General features: G+C 34.2%; 1 protein-coding gene across 3 annotated transcripts; it reads left to right on the top strand.

Moving 5' to 3' along the window:
* Window positions 1-548: 548 nt before the first annotated feature.
* LOC126681284 (protein REBELOTE) lies at window positions 549-7,448 on the top strand. 3 transcript variants are annotated; one of them, XM_050376801.2, is made up of 15 exons: window positions 549-659; window positions 755-866; window positions 1,313-1,373; window positions 1,587-1,695; window positions 1,788-1,839; window positions 1,925-2,019; window positions 2,494-2,562; window positions 3,371-3,862; window positions 4,057-4,359; window positions 4,460-4,783; window positions 4,931-5,137; window positions 5,858-5,947; window positions 6,025-6,122; window positions 6,778-6,902; window positions 7,132-7,448. In XM_050376801.2, the coding sequence occupies exons 2-14, from the start codon at window positions 758-760 to the stop codon at window positions 6,866-6,868; spliced, it is 2,100 nt and encodes a 699-aa protein (XP_050232758.1). In that variant the 5' UTR covers window positions 549-659; window positions 755-757; the 3' UTR covers window positions 6,869-6,902; window positions 7,132-7,448. The 3 variants fall into 3 exon arrangements, with proteins under 3 accessions (XP_050232758.1, XP_050232756.1, XP_050232759.1); XM_050376799.2 differs by having other exon boundaries at window positions 6,778-7,448; XM_050376802.2 differs by lacking the exons at window positions 549-659; window positions 755-866; window positions 1,313-1,373 and having other exon boundaries at window positions 1,604-1,695; window positions 1,781-1,839; window positions 6,778-7,448.
* The last annotated feature ends 10,239 nt before the right edge of the window (window positions 7,449-17,687 follow it).

Here is a 17,687-nt window from a genome sequence, read left to right as displayed (position 1 = left end):
GAGCTTGAAGTTTAAAGAATAGAGCGGTATCAAGATCGTAATTCAATATTTGAATCATAAATGTATTGGCGGACCCATTTGTTGGTTTGAAAAGCCCTTATTAATGACTGTATGTACAACTGTATTTACAACACTCATCGTTATCTTAGAACAGTTTTTTCAATTTGTTGAAAAACCGTTCATTTATGTAATTTTCGTTATTATTAATGAAAATTTTAGCCTTTTACAAAAAAAAAAGACTTCTCTACTAATTTTGTTGGTGCAACACTTATCAGGTGCATTTATCACAACGAAATTAAAAATAATCTTTTACAAATTCAAATAGTATTTATGTGAATGCTAACTACAATTATGAAAACTCAGTTTGTTTCTTTTTTTAACCTTTATAATTAAATTCTGATTTTTTCCCTATAAATCAAGTAATTTCCTCAGAAAAAAACTCAATAGAAATTGGCCCATAAAAAACTGGGCCAATAGCTCAACCCGGCCCAATGTAATTTGGTTCAAGTATTTTCTCTCTTAATTCAGTAAAAATATATTCTAATTGTTTTATACTTAAACCCCGACTAGGGTTCTACTTCTAGCAAGCTCACTGTTTCAAATTACAAATTTCCCTCTTTAAATCCTATCATTATCCAAAACAACAGCTATAATTAAACGTGAGTCCGTTTCTCCAATTGATTTGGCCGTTCCAATTTGAAATTAAAATTCGAAATTTGCTAATTTTGGGATTTATATTTGATAATTGTTGCAGGAAATGGGGAAGCTTGGGAAGAAGGCGAGGAAGTTTGCGAAGAAGAATCTTCAATCAGTTATGAAAAGACAACGCAAGAATAAGTCAGTGTTCAAGAAGAGAATTGCTAAAAGTAAGCATTTTTTTTAATTTACTACTCAGTTTAGCTTTGTAATTAGGCTAATTAGCAATTGTTTTTAGGAATATCATGTAATAATTATGAATGGTTGATGTTTGTGAATTAATTCTTAGTGAATCTGAATCCAGTTGATGTTGAAAAGACATTTTAATGTTCACTGTGTTCTAATTCCGAGAGTAATGATTAACAAAGCAAGCCATTATTCTGTTGCTTTTCCCATTTTGGTTTCCAACTGGGAAGTGTTGGAAAACAGGTCTGTGCATGTCCTTGAGTTAAAGCAATTAATATAGTGTTTAGAAACTATAGGTTAGTTTGATTCTTGCTGAGATTAGGATATGATTTTCTGTCGTTTTTGTGTGACAAAAACATTGCTAAAATGTTTGTACTTAATTTATTTTTAGGTGTATGAAGGTTCATTTTGTTTGTTCTCATTAATGCAGAGAAAGCGGTGCATGAAGCTGTAGACCTAGAAGAAGACAAATCCCACATTTCCAGAGGAAGGTAAAAGAAAAAAATTAATGCTACTGGTTTTTGACCACTTGAGGAACAATCAATCTGACATTTTTTCTACTAGGAGTTTTTGTTGGATCCATGTTTCCTTGTCATGATATTGCTTCAATTTTTCTCTGCTTTATACTCTGTGTTTTCTTCACTTTGATGTTTGCACGCATATTTATTCAAGTTAAACAACTCTCTAAACATTTTATTTCCCAGAAACCTTGAGGTTGAAGACATTGAAGGTATTTCCTTGGATGCAATATTTGGTGAAGATGATAGTGATGTGGTTGGGGATGATTCGGACAGTGATGGATATCTATCAGAGGTTTTCATATATGTTATGACAATAAATTTCAATTAATTTGATTTGGTTATTTGCTCAGCTTTCTAACATTAATAATTTGGTTAAGTGATTAGGAAGAAAGTTGGACGCATATGGATGTAACTCCAAGTGAGAGTTATGTAGAAGGTCAGGAGGCTGCTATTTGTTATTTCATTCCTTTAAATGTTTCTCTTCTTCCATTTTTATAGATTATCTAGAAATTTAAATGCAGGCGACAATGACGATGGTGGTTTATCAGTTCAGAACAGGGAAATGCATATAGAACTTATGAAGAAAATGAAAAAAATGAAGAGGTTGAAAGAGAAGGTGATATTGTTATACTTAATTTCTGTAAATTATCTTTTTCAAGGATTACATGGTTATTGATCTTGTGGAAATAGATTCCACATAAGAGTTAGAAGTCGTATTATGGGCTTATTGTCAATGTGGTGTGGGACTCAAGTCTATAATCTTCAATATATTCAGAGGAATGTTTTACTTGGCAGAAGAACTTTTTTCTCTCTCCATTTGATAGAACTTTGAATTAGATTTAATATTACTAAGATTGTGCTAAGACATGTATGAAAGTTATATTTAAAAATAATTGTAGGCAGAAGGAGGACAATGGTGCAGTTTTATGTTTGTTTGGTGATAAAAGAATACATCAACTCCATATGTTTGTTTTGTTTGGATGATAACTTTTCATAGAAAGGTTAACATATTGCTACTTGCTTATCTTGAATTTATATCTTCCCCTTATTCATCTCATTATGTTCAATTTTATTATCTTAACATGTTCAGGACGCAGACTTTGCTAAGTTTCTGGAAAGCAAAAAGAACCATATTAAAGCATTCCGAGACGAGGAAAATGTAAGTTAGCGGTTTGAACATCTTTTCTAGGACAAAGTTTTCTAGTTTTCATGTAAATATGTGATCTAAATATTCTGCCATAGACAAGGAAGAACTGCATTAGAGATGAATGCATTCTCAAAAAATTGAAGGTTTGCCACTTGAAATGAACTTGAGGAAGTGTCAATCTATGATGGTTATCTTTTTTCAATTTGGACCTATTAACAGATAAGTGCACTGCAATTATTATGAGTGAAATGAGCTTGAGAAAAATTGGCATGTCGAATTGGTATCTCATGATTTAGTAAAGTTTAATTCTAAATGGTGCATGATTAACATGGATGTAAAATAATTCACTTTAGTCGGGTTTAAATATAAGCCACTATTTTTTGTTCTGTTTGGTTTAAGACTATTACTATCTATGGAAAGGTCTTCTGCTGCCAATTCTATTCCCCCCTTTGGCTTCAACTATTAGAATGTACAGAAATACCTTGTCATTGATGACTTAAGAAGTCCATATAGGGTTTTGGTACTCTTTACCCTTTCCGACCTTGGCATTTATGTCATTTGGTGCCCAAATTCCTTTTAGTTCAAAAGCCCAGGGAACCATTCTTGTTGCCACATCTTATTCTTATGAGTCGGTTCACTAACTTTTGCAAAGCAGTTTGTTGCTGCTAGTACAATGAGGGGTTGGAGGAGATATTAAAGTAATAGAACTTAAAAATTGCATATATTGATCTTGATCACTGAAAAGCGGTCATATGCCATGAGTTTAAATTATTACTTGTTTTTCTTTTGATGATCTTTGGTATCGCTTCCATTATAACAGTATTCAGATGAAGACAAGTCTAGTGATGATGGTAGAGAGCAAGTGAATGGAAGTGGCACCAGTCTGTTGAGTAGTTCTGCAATTGATTCTCTGTGTCAGCTAATCACAAAGGAACAGAATGTGCATGCACTTAAAAGACTTTTAAATGGGTACAGAGCTGCCTGCCACTTTGGAACTGAATCATCCACTGTTCTAAAAGATGGCCAAACTTTTAGCAAGATTTTGATGTTTGTGCTTCGTGAGGCTGATACTATATTCCGTACAATGCTGGGGATATCAACCTTAAAAGAAAGGAAGGAGACCATTTTGGAACTAAAGAATACTTCAAAATGGAAAAATCTAAAGCCGCTTGTTAAGTCTTATCTGACAAGTACCTTGTTTTTGTTGAATGAGGTTTCTGATTCTGAGATTTTGGCCTTCACAGTAACCCGACTCAGAGCTTCAATAATATTTTTTGCTGCTTTTCCTGCTCTGCTGAAAAGGCTCATCAAGGTGTGTTACCATTAGAGGTTTTTCTGTAGTTGCAGTTAAGACATTAGTATAACACTAATAGTATAAGGGTCTGATTTTAGTAATTGATACTTAAGCATCTTTATATTGAGAGATCTTCAACCTATTATGTTTATGACTTTTTATGCTATTGTCGTCCTACAAGAAACTTTACTGAGACTTGAAAATGGATGCAGACATCAGTTCACTTGTGGGCAACAGGTGAAGGGACTCTATCATCTCAGTCATCTCACATAATTCAAGCTGTGGCTACTGTATTTAACTCAGATAGCTTTGATATCTGCTTAGTTAAATCATACAAGGCTTTTATTAGTCACTGCAAGTTTGTGGAGCCAGTTCTATTGACACACATACAATTTTTGAAGAATTCCTTTCTTGAGCTATGCACTCTTGATGTACAAAAATCATGTAATAAGGCAACAATTGCTATACAACAACTAGCCAAGATATTACAGCTTGGACTGCAAACTAAGAAGAAGGTATGTTTGGTGCCCTGTTTTGCTGCAGGACTATTTATCATTTGTTTTACAATGTTTCTTAAATTTTGACTGTTAAATCCTTTTTGTTGCCTGTATACAGGAAGCTGTTAAGAAGATATGCAGTTGGCAGTGTGCTAACTGCATTGAGCTCTGGGTTGCATTTATATCAGTAAATATACATGATCTTGATCTTCAACCATTGCTTTATATGATCACTCAGATCATAATTGGAGTAGCTACTCTATTCCCAGGACCAAGATATTTGCCTTTAAGAGTTAAATGCATTCAATGGCTGAATCACCTCTCAAGCTCTAGTGGTGTATTTATACCTATAGCATCATTGGCCATGGATATTCTGGAATATAAATTTGACAAGGCTGGTGGGAAGGCAGGAAAGAAGTTCAGCTTTTCATCTTCCGTAAAGGTCAGTGATTAGTATTTTTTGTTGGCAATTTTACTGTTATTTAGTGGTTCCACCCAGATTGTGTGTCAACAGTATAGGGTGAAGTACACTGTAAAATCTGGATTAGCTAACAGCCTAACACCCCAACTGTAAATATTCATTGTACAGTTACCAAAACACTGGCTTAAATCTCGAGACTTTCAAGAAGAATGTGTTCTCTCAGCTGTTGAACTACTGGCTGTGCACTTTATGCAGTGGAGCTACCATATATCCTTCCCAGAATTGGCAACTATTCCACTTCTTCGTTTCAGGACTTTTCATGAGACAACTACCATTGAGAGTTTCCGGCGTGTGGTGAAGCGCTTTATTGATCAGGTACTGTCATTTATAGCTATTTAAATTTGGGTTGATGAACAACAATGTTTCCTGCAATTTAAATGCTTCCCAGTTGCCACCCAGCCCATTTGTTTATTGTTTAGCTATCTACTATGCATCTAAGAAAATGATAATGTACTATACGGTTCTCTGGTTAGGTAGATGTGAACTTTGTTTTTTAGTAATGGCTAACACGAGTTCATTTAATGGGCCCTTAGTGGGAAAGATGAAGAAACAAGAGAAAAACCTCCTCAATAGTGCTATTTATTCAATAAGTTTTAGTAATTTCAGCTGGACAATAATGATGTGAACAGAGGCTGTAACATGAGTTGTATGTGTTTTAGTGGGTTTAATGTTGAACTAGTTATGACTTATGAATATCTTGAACTCACTGCATCGAATGCTGGAAAAGCAAAGTAAAAAGAAGAATTGAGCCATATAGATTCTAGAATATGATGGACTGGCTTTAATTATTCCATGATTGCAATTATTTGTATAGATCTGGCCGTTTTTGCCGCCATTTGGGGTTGAGAAATGATTGAACCCATGCCTTAACCAATCCTTGACTTTGGTCAAACATTAGTTTGAATTATATTGTTTTTCTTGTTAAATATTTTTACACATGCTATCGTGGCTTTCCCTGTTTAACAAATCTATATGGATGTGATTTGTGATGCTTTGGGATGGCATGTCTTTTGTGCTTTTCTACTGATGCTATAGGTGGAGCAGAACATTGAGTTTGTGAGGAAGAAGAGGGATGAAGTTGGTTTTTCACCCACAGATCAACAATCTGTTGACTCATTTCTGCAGGTTTGTGTCTGCTCATTTCTTCCTTCGGTATAAATGTTTGTTGATTGTGCTGACTTTTATGCTCGGTCTATGCGCAGCTGGAGAAGTGCGGTGGTAATTTCCCGTTTACACAATATTATAGGAGTATCATGGAGAAGTCTTTTCCTAGAAATCTGCTTCTTGATAAAACTACAAGGTGCGTCTTGTCTTGAATTATGGCTTGACTTGCTAATTGGCTACCTTTTGATGATTGCATTATGTAGTATATATAGCTTTTAACTTCTCTTAGTATAAAACGTTTGATGATAAGCTTGAGGACTGCTGAATGAGAACATGTTTGCACATTGAGGGCCAGGGAACCACAAGCTGAATGCTAACTTTTGATGAGCAAATGTTTTTTACCTATCCCTCTGCCATTTGGTGTTGAATTTCAATGTTTTACTTAGTGATCCAAAAAGGGAAGTAAAATTAGCGTAACCGTGCAGGAATATGTGGTGTTCAGTTTTGTTGTAACATTGTTGTTTTAAATCATCCTAGTTGTCAACAGTTCCATGTTTATGACTATCCCAAATCTATTTGAATTATTTTTGAATGGTTCTGCGTTTCATCAGTCGTTTAATGTCTCTCAAATTCATAAATGCCTCTGGTGCTAAGGACTTTGGGTGGATAGGTCCAGATAAAATGACTGTGTTTTGTGTTGGACAGGAGAGCATTAGTTTTTTCTTTCTGGAATTTTCCGTGTGGATATTGAACATTAATCATTCTGGTGCTCAAATAGATGCTATCTACGTACATATTCCAACTTTACACTGCTGCATTTTCTGGGACCTAAATTATGATAGTTCTTGCAGTGGCTTAAAGAAAAAGAAGTCAAATGGAAAGAAGGAACATTCAAATAAGAATGCCGATGTGGCGGTTAATGGACAAGGGAGTTCAGATTAATAGAAGTATACCCGGGAGATAGAAACTGGAAAAAGTAATACTTCCTTGCTACGCCAGTGAAATTTAGAATTTTGTTGGACATTTTGGTATCTATAGTTTCTGACCCTTCCCCTTATTTAAACTTCTGGGGAGTCCAATCTAACAGAAATTCAGTAAGCTCTGTTCTTTATATATGCCGAAAGTAGGTGTATCTGCAATGTTATGAAGATGAAATTAAAGTTTTATACTACAAATCTTCGAGTGGTTGAGAAATATCTTGGCAGGAAAGTCGCTCAAATTAAAGCAGAAATGGAAGTGTTGCCCTTCTATACTGCACCTAATGGCGGCTGTTTCCCCCCCAAAAGATCTAAGGAGTTTGCTCTTTCAAGACCGGTTAGAATCTAGGGAAAAGATAAGCGTTTATTTACAGAAAACAGTTATAGCAGCCATAAAAGAAGGCGTGGAACTTTCCTAGGCTCACAACAGACAGCACTTGTGTGAATTTCTTGATATAAAATGTTTGTTCCTTTTTTTGTGACCACAATGATCTATTTGTTCCTTGTTATTCTTAATCTTTTGAAACTTAAAAACATTTATGTCATTCTGAGTTTAGATCAGTGTTGTTTAAGGCGCAAGGCGCTCTCAAGGCGAGATAGCCATATATCGCCCGAGGCGAGAAGCGCTAAAAAAGCGCTCGCCTTATCGAAGTAAGGCGCCTATACCTAAAATATATATATTTAGTAAAAAATCACTGGATTTGGGTCATTAGGATTTTGCATGTAGTTGTATTTCCATCCCGGATCCTTCTTCTTTTCAGTGGGTGTTGAACCATCAGTGCATGGTTGAGGTTGGCTATCCATGGCGTGAGAAGAAAGAATGAAAGGCTCTGCTCTTTGTTTTTTACTTAACGTATAATTTAATTTGAAGTTATTGTGTTTTACTTAATCCTAAACACTTAAATAGAAACTTAAATAGACTTTTAGACTTCCTAAAAGACTTTTAAATTTCCTAAGTTAAATCCATTTAAAGCATTAATTAAGGCATTAATTAAGGCTATCAAATAGGAATGTCTAGATTAGAGTAAAAGTCACCTAAAAAAGTAAAAAACAAAAAATTCAAAAAAGCGTGTTTTTTTCATATTCCAAGGCGAGCCAAGGCGAGCGCTTAAGCAAATAAAGCGCTCGCCTTACTGAAGGCGCCTCGACTGGAAGGTCTGGAGGCGCCATCAGTCTGTGGCGCCTCGCCTGAGCGCTTTAGGCGCTCAGGCGAGCGCTTTTAATAACACTGGTTTAGATATTTTTCATTAGTTCATCAAGTGGATAGCAGTTTATATGAACTTTAATTGCAAGGTTCTTGAATATGATTGCTGCCATATTTACCTTTTTCTCTTACCTATATGGCCATACATTATATGTATTTTACTGTGTGTAACTTATAGTGTGTTCCTTACGAGTAAATATATCACAGGTTAAGGGAAGGTGAGTTGTTTGAACTCTATATTTTTTACATTTATAAGTAAAGAGTTTTGCCAGTAATAACTTGATTGCACGTTTTCCAGTTAGACTTTGTTTATCCAGCAGGGCATCTCTGGGTTGGTTTCTTTGAACCAACTAATATATGCAGGATGCACATGTGGGATGAACCTAATATATGCAGGAGCTCAAATATCATAATGGTCTGACTGTTCTTACCGCTCTAGATTCAGTCGATCTCCCTGCTTTTGACGCGGAGGTTATGCACTGTAGGTAAGTATGGAGAGGGCTAGATTCCTTTACTGAATTAGATATAACTAGGTCGATGCCCGGGTGAAATCAAATATCTATAATCATTTTTATTTTTATTTGAGAATTTTAAATTATTTGATTTTTCCTTGAAAGTTTTTTTGAATATGAGAGTTTGAAAGTAGTTTAAAGTAGGTAATTGATATATTATGAAAAATCAAATATTTATAATCATTTTTATTTTTATTTGAGAATTTTAAATTATTTAGTTTTACCTTGAAAGTTTTTCTGAATATGAGAGTTTGAAAGCAGTTTAAAGTAGGTAATTGATATATTATGAATTGGTGTTATTATCTAATTATAATTTATGTATAAATTTTTAGATATATTACTATGATTTTATTTATAATAATTTGGTTAATATATTTATGGTGATGGTTCCAAATGTTTTATGATATTTAAAGAGTTTAATTATGAAAATTGAAGAATAAATTTTATGATTGTGACATTCACAGGATTTATATAATTTTTTTAATATGAAGAGTCTATTTTAAAATTTAATTATATTTTATTATTTAATAAGCTATAATATTTTATTTATTAATCTATATTTTAAACTAAATAATTAAATTCAATCTAAGTTATATCATGGTGGAATATTTAAAAAAATTTATTTCAAATTATATTATATTTAAATTAATTAATTTAAAGAGCTTAAGCAAAATAAATTTTAAATAAGCATTGGATGAGCACCATTGGATGCTTTCTCCAATTTCTTTAGCACCTAGTGTGGAGCTGTCCCAAAATTTTGTCTTTGATGATGCAAAATATTTGGACCACTAATATTTAATTATCAAATAATTAGGATACATTAGATCAGTAAGGGCTTCATTATCTTTATGAGCTTGAACAAACTGACTCAGGCCACAGTTAAATGTGCAAAAGCTATATGTATAAGGCTAATCCTCTGAAAAAACCTCCACCTTTTAGCCCCTTTTCGTTTGCACCCTGACGTTGTAAAATCTCCAATTTTACCCAAATTCACACCTTTCGTTTTCAATTCCACCCTTAAGCATTAAATCAACCTTTTTTCACTTGAAAAATGTCCAAATCAATACTTAATATTTAAGCATATATACTAAATAGAGCTTAATGTTATATTTAAATAAAAGAATATTCTTTTCACAAATTAAAAAAACTTAATAATAAATTTTTATTGAATTCAATAAATATTATTATTTTGTACAAATTCAAATCCGATTTTATTCGACCGCTCTAATTTATTTGATATTATAATTAATTTAATTTTTTTTAATGTATCATTAAAAAAATTAATTCAATTAACTAAATAATTAATAAAAATACTACATCCGTGTATTCCGACCCACTCTCGGTCGGCCGCCGTCGTCCTCCGCGTATTCCGACCCACCCCGGGTCAGCCGCCGTCGTCCTCCGCGTCTTCCTCCCATGGAAGCCGACCTCCTCGCCTTCCATGGGAGGAAGACGAGCTGGTTTGTCTTCCTCCCAAGGAAGACAAACCAGCAGCTGGTCGTCTTCCTTCTATGGAAGACGACCAGCAGCTGGTCGTCTTCCTTCCATGGAAGACGACCAGATCTGGTCGTCTTCCATGGAAGGAAGACGACCCAGGTCGTCTTTCTAAGGAGGAAGACGACCAGATCTGGTCGTCTTCCTCCTTAGGAAGACGACCAGCTCGTCTTCCTTGGGAGGAAGACGAGCTTGTCTTCCTCCCATGGAAGACGAGCTGTTCGTCTTCCTCCCAAGGAAGACGAGCTGGTCTCGTCTTCCTCCAATGGAAGACGACCAGCTCTGGTTCGTCTTCCATGGAAGACGAACCAGAGCTGGTTCGGTTTGCCGGAGGTCAAAAAAAATTCCAAAAAAAAATTAAACTAAAAACGATATAAAATATAATTTAATTAGTTTAAATTTATTTTCGAAATAAAAGCAGCAAGTTTTAAATAAAAAGGTTTGTATAATATTTAAAATTATTTTTTAAAATTTTAGAAAGATGGTTTTTTTGTTTTAATTATAATATTAGGGACTATTTTGAATATTTATTAAAATATGAAGTATTGGAAAAAAGATCAATTTAATGCTTGAGGGTGTAATTGAAAGTAAAAATTGTGTATTTCAATAATTGAGGGTGGAATTGGAAACGAAAGGTGTGGATTTGGGTAGAATTGGTGATTTTGCAACGTGAGGGTGCAAACGAAAAGGGACTGAAAAGTGGAGGTTTTTTCAGGGGATTAGCCTATGTATAATCACTGCTATCATTTGTAGATGACTTATTTGAAGATTTGCCATTTCAAATTTTCTTAGAAAGTACTACAACAACATATGAAAAAACAATAAACAGTCAAGATTAGAGTTCAAGACTAAAGTGTTCACTTATATTAGTAGTTTTACCTTATCATTTAAGTTAGAAGGTGACGTGACTACACAATCTAAGTAGCAGCCTAATAAATATGAAAAACTTTAAAAGTTATAAGTGAATTTAAAAGTTTATGGTAATGAAAATCATAAGTGTGTTTAATGATAATTCATCCGTACTTAAGTTTGAAGAATCCACATGTCCAAATTAAAGAGCGCCACTTGTCAAAATTGCGTTAAAAGATAATTGGGAGCTCAGAATTATAGTATAGTATAGATTGCACTTCTCTCATATGAATACGCTCCTCTCTGTTTGATATAACATTGATGCTAAACTGCTGAACTTGTTCTGGAATGAGAATTGGTCTTGATTCACTTATGTTGTATTTTTATTTTCTATTGATAATTGAAGTTTTTTCAAAATTCAATAGGATTCGCTTGATAAGTATAAGTTAGTGATTATACTTGCCATACGAAACTTGAATGACGATATGAGTCATCATTTAGTTTACCATTTTCACTTGTTTAAATTAGCTAATGTAATGAAATGTTCGCTTGTTTCAATTGATTTGGATGAATTAAAGATTATTATCTCTGGAATGATTTTGAAGGGGTACAACGTCACATTTTCTTATCGGCTAAACTTGATTTTGCCTTCTGTTGTTATTTTCTAACTTTTGCTTATAATATTCCTAGAATGCTTTTGCAATTAAACGGAGCATATGTGTAGAGTAAGTCCATTCCAAAAAATTATAATTATATTAGTAAACAATGTGTGTCAAAATTGTGTTTCCTAGTAGTAGTTCTCAGGTCATGTGAATTATAGATATTTTTGTCCGACGAATTAATTCGGATAGTTTTTACAAGTATGCAGGAACTTCTTACACTAGATCTTTAATTTTTAAGATGAACAGGGTTTATTTTTTAGTTGCTTTTGATGATTTTATATCTCAGCAATCAAATCCATCAGTAGGTAAAATTTGGATGCTTTTTTGTTCTAGTTTCTCATTTTAATATCTGTTTGGTGTAGCATGTGTGACACAACAATTGAATTGGATGCATTTGAAAAATTTAACTGATCCTTGGCTCTATTATTATATTATGTTTGTTTTTGCTGATTATTATTTTTATGTGAGAGGAGTTTCTGTGTGTACAACATGCACAAAAGGTAAAAAGTGCGCAAACATTAATATAAAATGTCAATTGAGCTAAACAAGGTGCATAAAAAGATAAAAATGTATGTCAAATTGGGGAGGGGATTCTCCTTTTTCGGGTTGAAGATCTCCGTTAATTACCCCCATGAGGATGGGATGGGAAAGTTCCCCATCCACGGAGCGGAGCTCCACCGAGTTACCCAAAAGGCATTGGTCCCAAGAGCGGGGTTCCACCGAGTTACCCTAACAACATCTATGGATCTAATACCAATACTCAATACCATTAATCCAATCATAATCAGTGTGCACATAGTCTTATTTTCGCCTAGGAAGCACGTTCCATTTTATCCATAACAGTTCTAAAAACAGTTCTAGAATATTTATATAATATATAAAAACAAAATATATAAACGATAAAACCTGAAAATGAGAAAAACAACAGGGATCAGTTAAAACTAAATGAGTTCATATTATTATAAACAATTAATAAGCTAAAACCATTTGAAAACATCTGATAAACAGTTTACCGTCACAAATTATAATTGGAACCGTAAGTCACAATCTTAGCAACCACAATTTGATGTCGAAAAGAAAAGGGTTAATGTCATAAAAATTCACCAACTTTGCACATTTTCTCATTTTAATCACGTAGTTTAAATTTTCTCATTTTCATGCATGAACTATCACTTTTTCTCAAATTCATACACGGTGCTGAGGTGTCACGGCTCCATTGGTGTAATTCGCTGAGGTGGAGGTCAATTTATACCAATGAATGAGTGCCACCTCATCACCGTGCATGAATTTGAGAAAAAGTGGTAGTTCATGCATGAAAATGAAAAAATTTAAACTGCGTGATTAAAATGAGAAAATGTGTAAAGTTTGTAATTTTTATTGACATTAACCCAAAAAAAAAAAGAACGACGCCAATTTGAAAATATAGATTTATTTGAATATAATCTCTTTGAAAATTTTATATTCAAATTATATTTTTCATAAAACTCTCTCATAAAAAGTTATTATTATTATCAATAATTTTATCCAAAATGGTATAAACGCTGATACTCTCCCTTTTTCTAGTTAAAAAAGAAATTATTATTTTTAAAATCTAGAGTTCAGTTATATGGCAATACACTATAAATTCGATCTAGATAAGATAAATATATCTCTATGAACATATTTCACAAAAAATGTTATTTTTTTTAATATTATGAATTGTATAAAAGTGGTGTACTGTAAATCAGGTTTAATACAAAGAATTTTTATTTCAAATTGCATTATTTTCAATGATTATTTGCTAATGTGGGAATAAAAAAGACAAATTAAAAAAGGTGTGATAAAAATTATCCATATTGCAAGTCAATATACACATGTTCAAGACTTTGTATTTTTATTCATTTCTTTTAAAAGAAAGGGTTGGCTTATCTAATATCACAAAGTGACTTTATCAGTAACACTGATATTAATAAGAAAAGCAAATTTGGTCCACATTAATGTAGATTATATCTTTGAGAAAAAATATAACTATAATTATAAAAAGAATTATTTATAAAAAAAATTTTAATTTTCTAATTAAAATTCTGTTTATAGTGGATCAATCTCATACAAATAAGTTATATTATAATTGCAAAACAATAAAGTTCTTAAGAGAGGGATATATCATTCTTAATTAAAAAAATTCTTTCTTTTTGTGTTTTAAAATAAAAAAAAAATTGTAAAATCAAATTTCAGATCTACGACAGATTTTTTATATACATCCATAAATTAAATTAAAAAGTACATACTTTAATAAATCAATAAAAGTTCATTTTACTCACAAATTTATTATAAAAAATTGCGACTTTTAAAAAAATGACACTTAAAATTTGGCATGATAACTCATTTCTCCTTCGGTTTTAAATTGTCCAATATTTTTTTGCCATTTCAACTACAATATGTATATAATGCTCTAACTATTTTATGATATCTCATCTGAAGGATAAAAAATTAAAACAAACTAAAATATCAAATTAAATATTTTTTAAATTTAATTATAATTTTATCTTAATTGATTTTTCACGTCAAGTTGACGTTGAGGAGGCAAAATATTTTTTTTTATATATAAATTGTTGAGATAATAATGCCAAAAAGATTACTACAAAAAAGTTGAAAGTGGGGCAAGAAGGGATTGAAAAAAAGTTGAAAGTGGAAAATGAAAATGGCAGAGTTGTTTCTTAATTCAGTTTTGGCATGCTAATGATTGCTCCTTTCTACTTTATAGATTGGCCACATATTTCTTTTCCTAATGTAAATCCAAAATGTTATTGGAATTCAATTCATGCTAGCAATTGGATTGTACAACAAAACGGCACGACCCTTACAATTATCACTTTTTTTTTCTTTTTTTTTTAACCCTTAGTAGATTACAAGAGAAGCTACTAAGTAATAATTTGAATGGAAGCACTATCAAGGCGGAATCTCTGTTTTGCCGATTGAACCAGCCGATGAGCGTCCTTGTTAGCGTCTCGTTTTATCCATTTGAAGCGGCAATGATCAAAGGAGGTTGAAGTTAGCCATATGTCTTGACAGATTCCCCATGCTATCACTAATTGGCATTCCTTTCCATTAATCGAATTGGAGACCTGAATGGCATCTCCTTTGAAAATCACTTTTCGCCACCCCATATGCTTTGCCCATATCATTGCTTCCCGTAGTGCAAGAAACTCTAGTGTCCCTGGATCCCAGATACCTCGGAAGGACCTTGCAAAGTTACCTATCACCTCTCCCCTCCTGTTCTTTGCAATGCCAGCAACTGAGCCCGCTTTAAGCTCCTGCATGGTACCCCCATCATATTCAATCCTTATGGCGTCTTGTCTTTCGTCATCTATAATTCTACTGACATTAGGCGCCCTTCTTGAGGTGTCGTTTCCACAATTCCCAGCCCCTTCACCCCTATTTTTGTCAACTAATTGAGCATCCTCATATTCCTGTCTGTACTGAACTGCATGAGCTTTAGTTTCTTCCACAGTCCAATCCTTATTTGTGAATATTTTGGCATTTCTAGCCTTCCAAATGGACCAAATGGTGAAGCACAAGATTGATATGAGCTGATTAGAATCTTCCGTCTCATCAAGGGCTGTTAGTAAATTTTTCCAGATGAGGTCTAAGGGCTCATTTGGAATGGCCCTCCCAATCAGATGTAAATCTGTCATCGACCATACTTGTTGAGAAAACGGGCAATGGAATAACATATGATGAACAGTCTCCTTATCAGCACAATGTGGGCATCGGATGTCTGTTTTAACTCGCCAATTGATTTCCTCTGCCACCGGAATTCCTTTATGAAAAACCTTCCATAGAAAGATTCTTATTTTATTTGGAATTTTAAGGTTCCAAAAATGTTGCCAGTCGCGCCTGGACAAGCTAAGCTGGAATGGAGGTGTCTGCTCATTTTCCTCTTTATTTTGCATGAATATGTAATATCCTGATTTGACAGTATATTTACCATGCAGTGTGTGGTGCCAAATTATCCTGTCCACCGTATAGCAGTAAGGTACTGGGATTGATAAAATGGACTCCGTGTCTTCCTGTCTGAAGAGGGATCTCACCAAATCTGTTTTCCAATGATTTGTATAAGGATCAATGAGATCATGTACCCTGTCAGGGATTCTCTGGATATCCACCCCTGGTCTTGAGATAGGGATGAAGGGAAAAGAGCCAGGGATCCACGGATCAGACATCGTTCTGATTTGAGACCCGTTATTACATTGCCATCTGATGCCTTTGTTAAGAAGTTGCAATCCTTGTCGAAGACTTTGCCAGCCCCACGATGGGTTATTGCCTCGTGTAGCTTGAAGGAAGGAAGTTGTTCTAAAATATCTCCCTTTTAGAATCTGGAAAAGTATACTGTCTGGATTTTGCAGGATTCGCCAACATTGTTTAGCTAGAAGTGCCCTATTAAATGCTTCCAGATCTCGAATACCTAACCCTCCTGCCCATTTACTCATACACATCTTTTTCCAAGATATCCATGCTATACCTTTTTCCTCTTGTGCTTTACCCCACCAGAACTTAGAGATGAGTTTGTTGATACGATGGCATAAGGATTTAGGCAGCAAGAAGCACATCATTGCATATACCGGAATAGCCATGAGAACTGCTTTGATTAAGATCTCTTTTCCCCCTTGAGAGAGGAATTTAGCCTTCCACCCACTTAATTTTCCTTCCAGAGAATGGATGAGCCCAGTGAAAGTTATGTTTTTAGATCTCTGGATTTGTGCAGGTAATCCTAGATATTTGTCTGTTGCTTGCATAAGTCTTAAATCCAGTTCTGCTAAGATGTTATTGATACAGTGGGCATCTGTGTTTCTGCTGAAAATGGCTGAAGATTTGTGAAGATTAATGATTTGTCCACTTGCTTGGCCATACTGCAAGAGAACTCTTCGAATAGCTCTGGATGTACTTGGTTGGATTTTGGCAAAAATCATCGAGTCATCTGCAAAAAATAAATGACTTACTGAAGGGCAATGTCTATTTATCCTGAGACCAGTTATATTGTTATTTGTTATTTCCTTCTTGATGAGATGCGATAGTCCCTCCGCGCACAGCACAAAAAGTAAAGGTGACAACGGATCTCCTTGACGAAGCCCTCGACTCGGATATAAATAGTCTGTTGGCTTACCATTTATAAGAATGGAGTAGCTCACTGATGTGATACATTCCATTATCCAAGTGATAAACATTCCATTAAAACCCCATGCTTGGAGGCAGGCCTTAAGGTATGGCCATTCCACCATGTCATATGCCTTACTTATGTCCAGTTTGAGACCCAGGTAGCAGCTTTTTCCTTGAGTTTTTGTTTTCAGAAAGTGTAGCAATTCATGTGCCACTAGGATGTTATCTGATATGGACCTTCCTTTAATGAACGCATTTTGGGAAGAGTCCACTAGCTTTGGCAGGATTTTTTGAAGCCGAGCCGTAAGGATTTTTGCAATAATCTTGTAGTACATTGTGCACAAACTAATTGGACGAAAGTCTTTAACAGTGGTGCTTGCTTGCTCCTTTGGGATAAGAGCTATCAGTGTGTGGTTCATTCTTTTCAGGGATCGTCCCTCATTGAAGAATTGTAGGATGGATTGTACGATATCTGTTCCGATGATACTCCAGTATTGATGGAAAAATGCTCCTGTAAAGCCATCCGGCCCCGGGGCCTTAGAAGGATTTATGGAAAAAACTGCCTCTCGGATTTCCTGAGCAGAAACTGGTTTTGTAATAATGTCGTTCATCTGGTCTGTGACTCTCCCTTGAAAATCAGAGAATACTAAGTCAATACCTGTCGGATTAGAAGATGCAAAAATTTCTCGAAAGTAAGAACATATGATAGTATTGATCTCTGCTTGTTTTGTACACCATTGACTAGCTGCATCATAGATTCCATTGATCGTATTACGTCTATGCCTCTGTTTTGTCTTTGCATGGAAGAATTTTGTATTGTTATCCCCATGTTTAAGCCAATCCTGTCGTGCTTTTTGTGCCCAGTAAATTTCCTCTTCTATGTTAGCAGCACACAGTTCCTTCTCTAAGTGTCTAATTTTTTGCCAA

The sequence above is a fragment of the Mercurialis annua genome, linkage group LG5, assembly GCF_937616625.2.
Source record: "Mercurialis annua linkage group LG5, ddMerAnnu1.2, whole genome shotgun sequence".
Lineage (NCBI taxonomy): Eukaryota > Viridiplantae > Streptophyta > Magnoliopsida > Malpighiales > Euphorbiaceae > Mercurialis > Mercurialis annua.
Note: the sequence above shows the minus strand (reverse complement) of the source record. Positions and strands in the feature narration are given on the sequence as shown.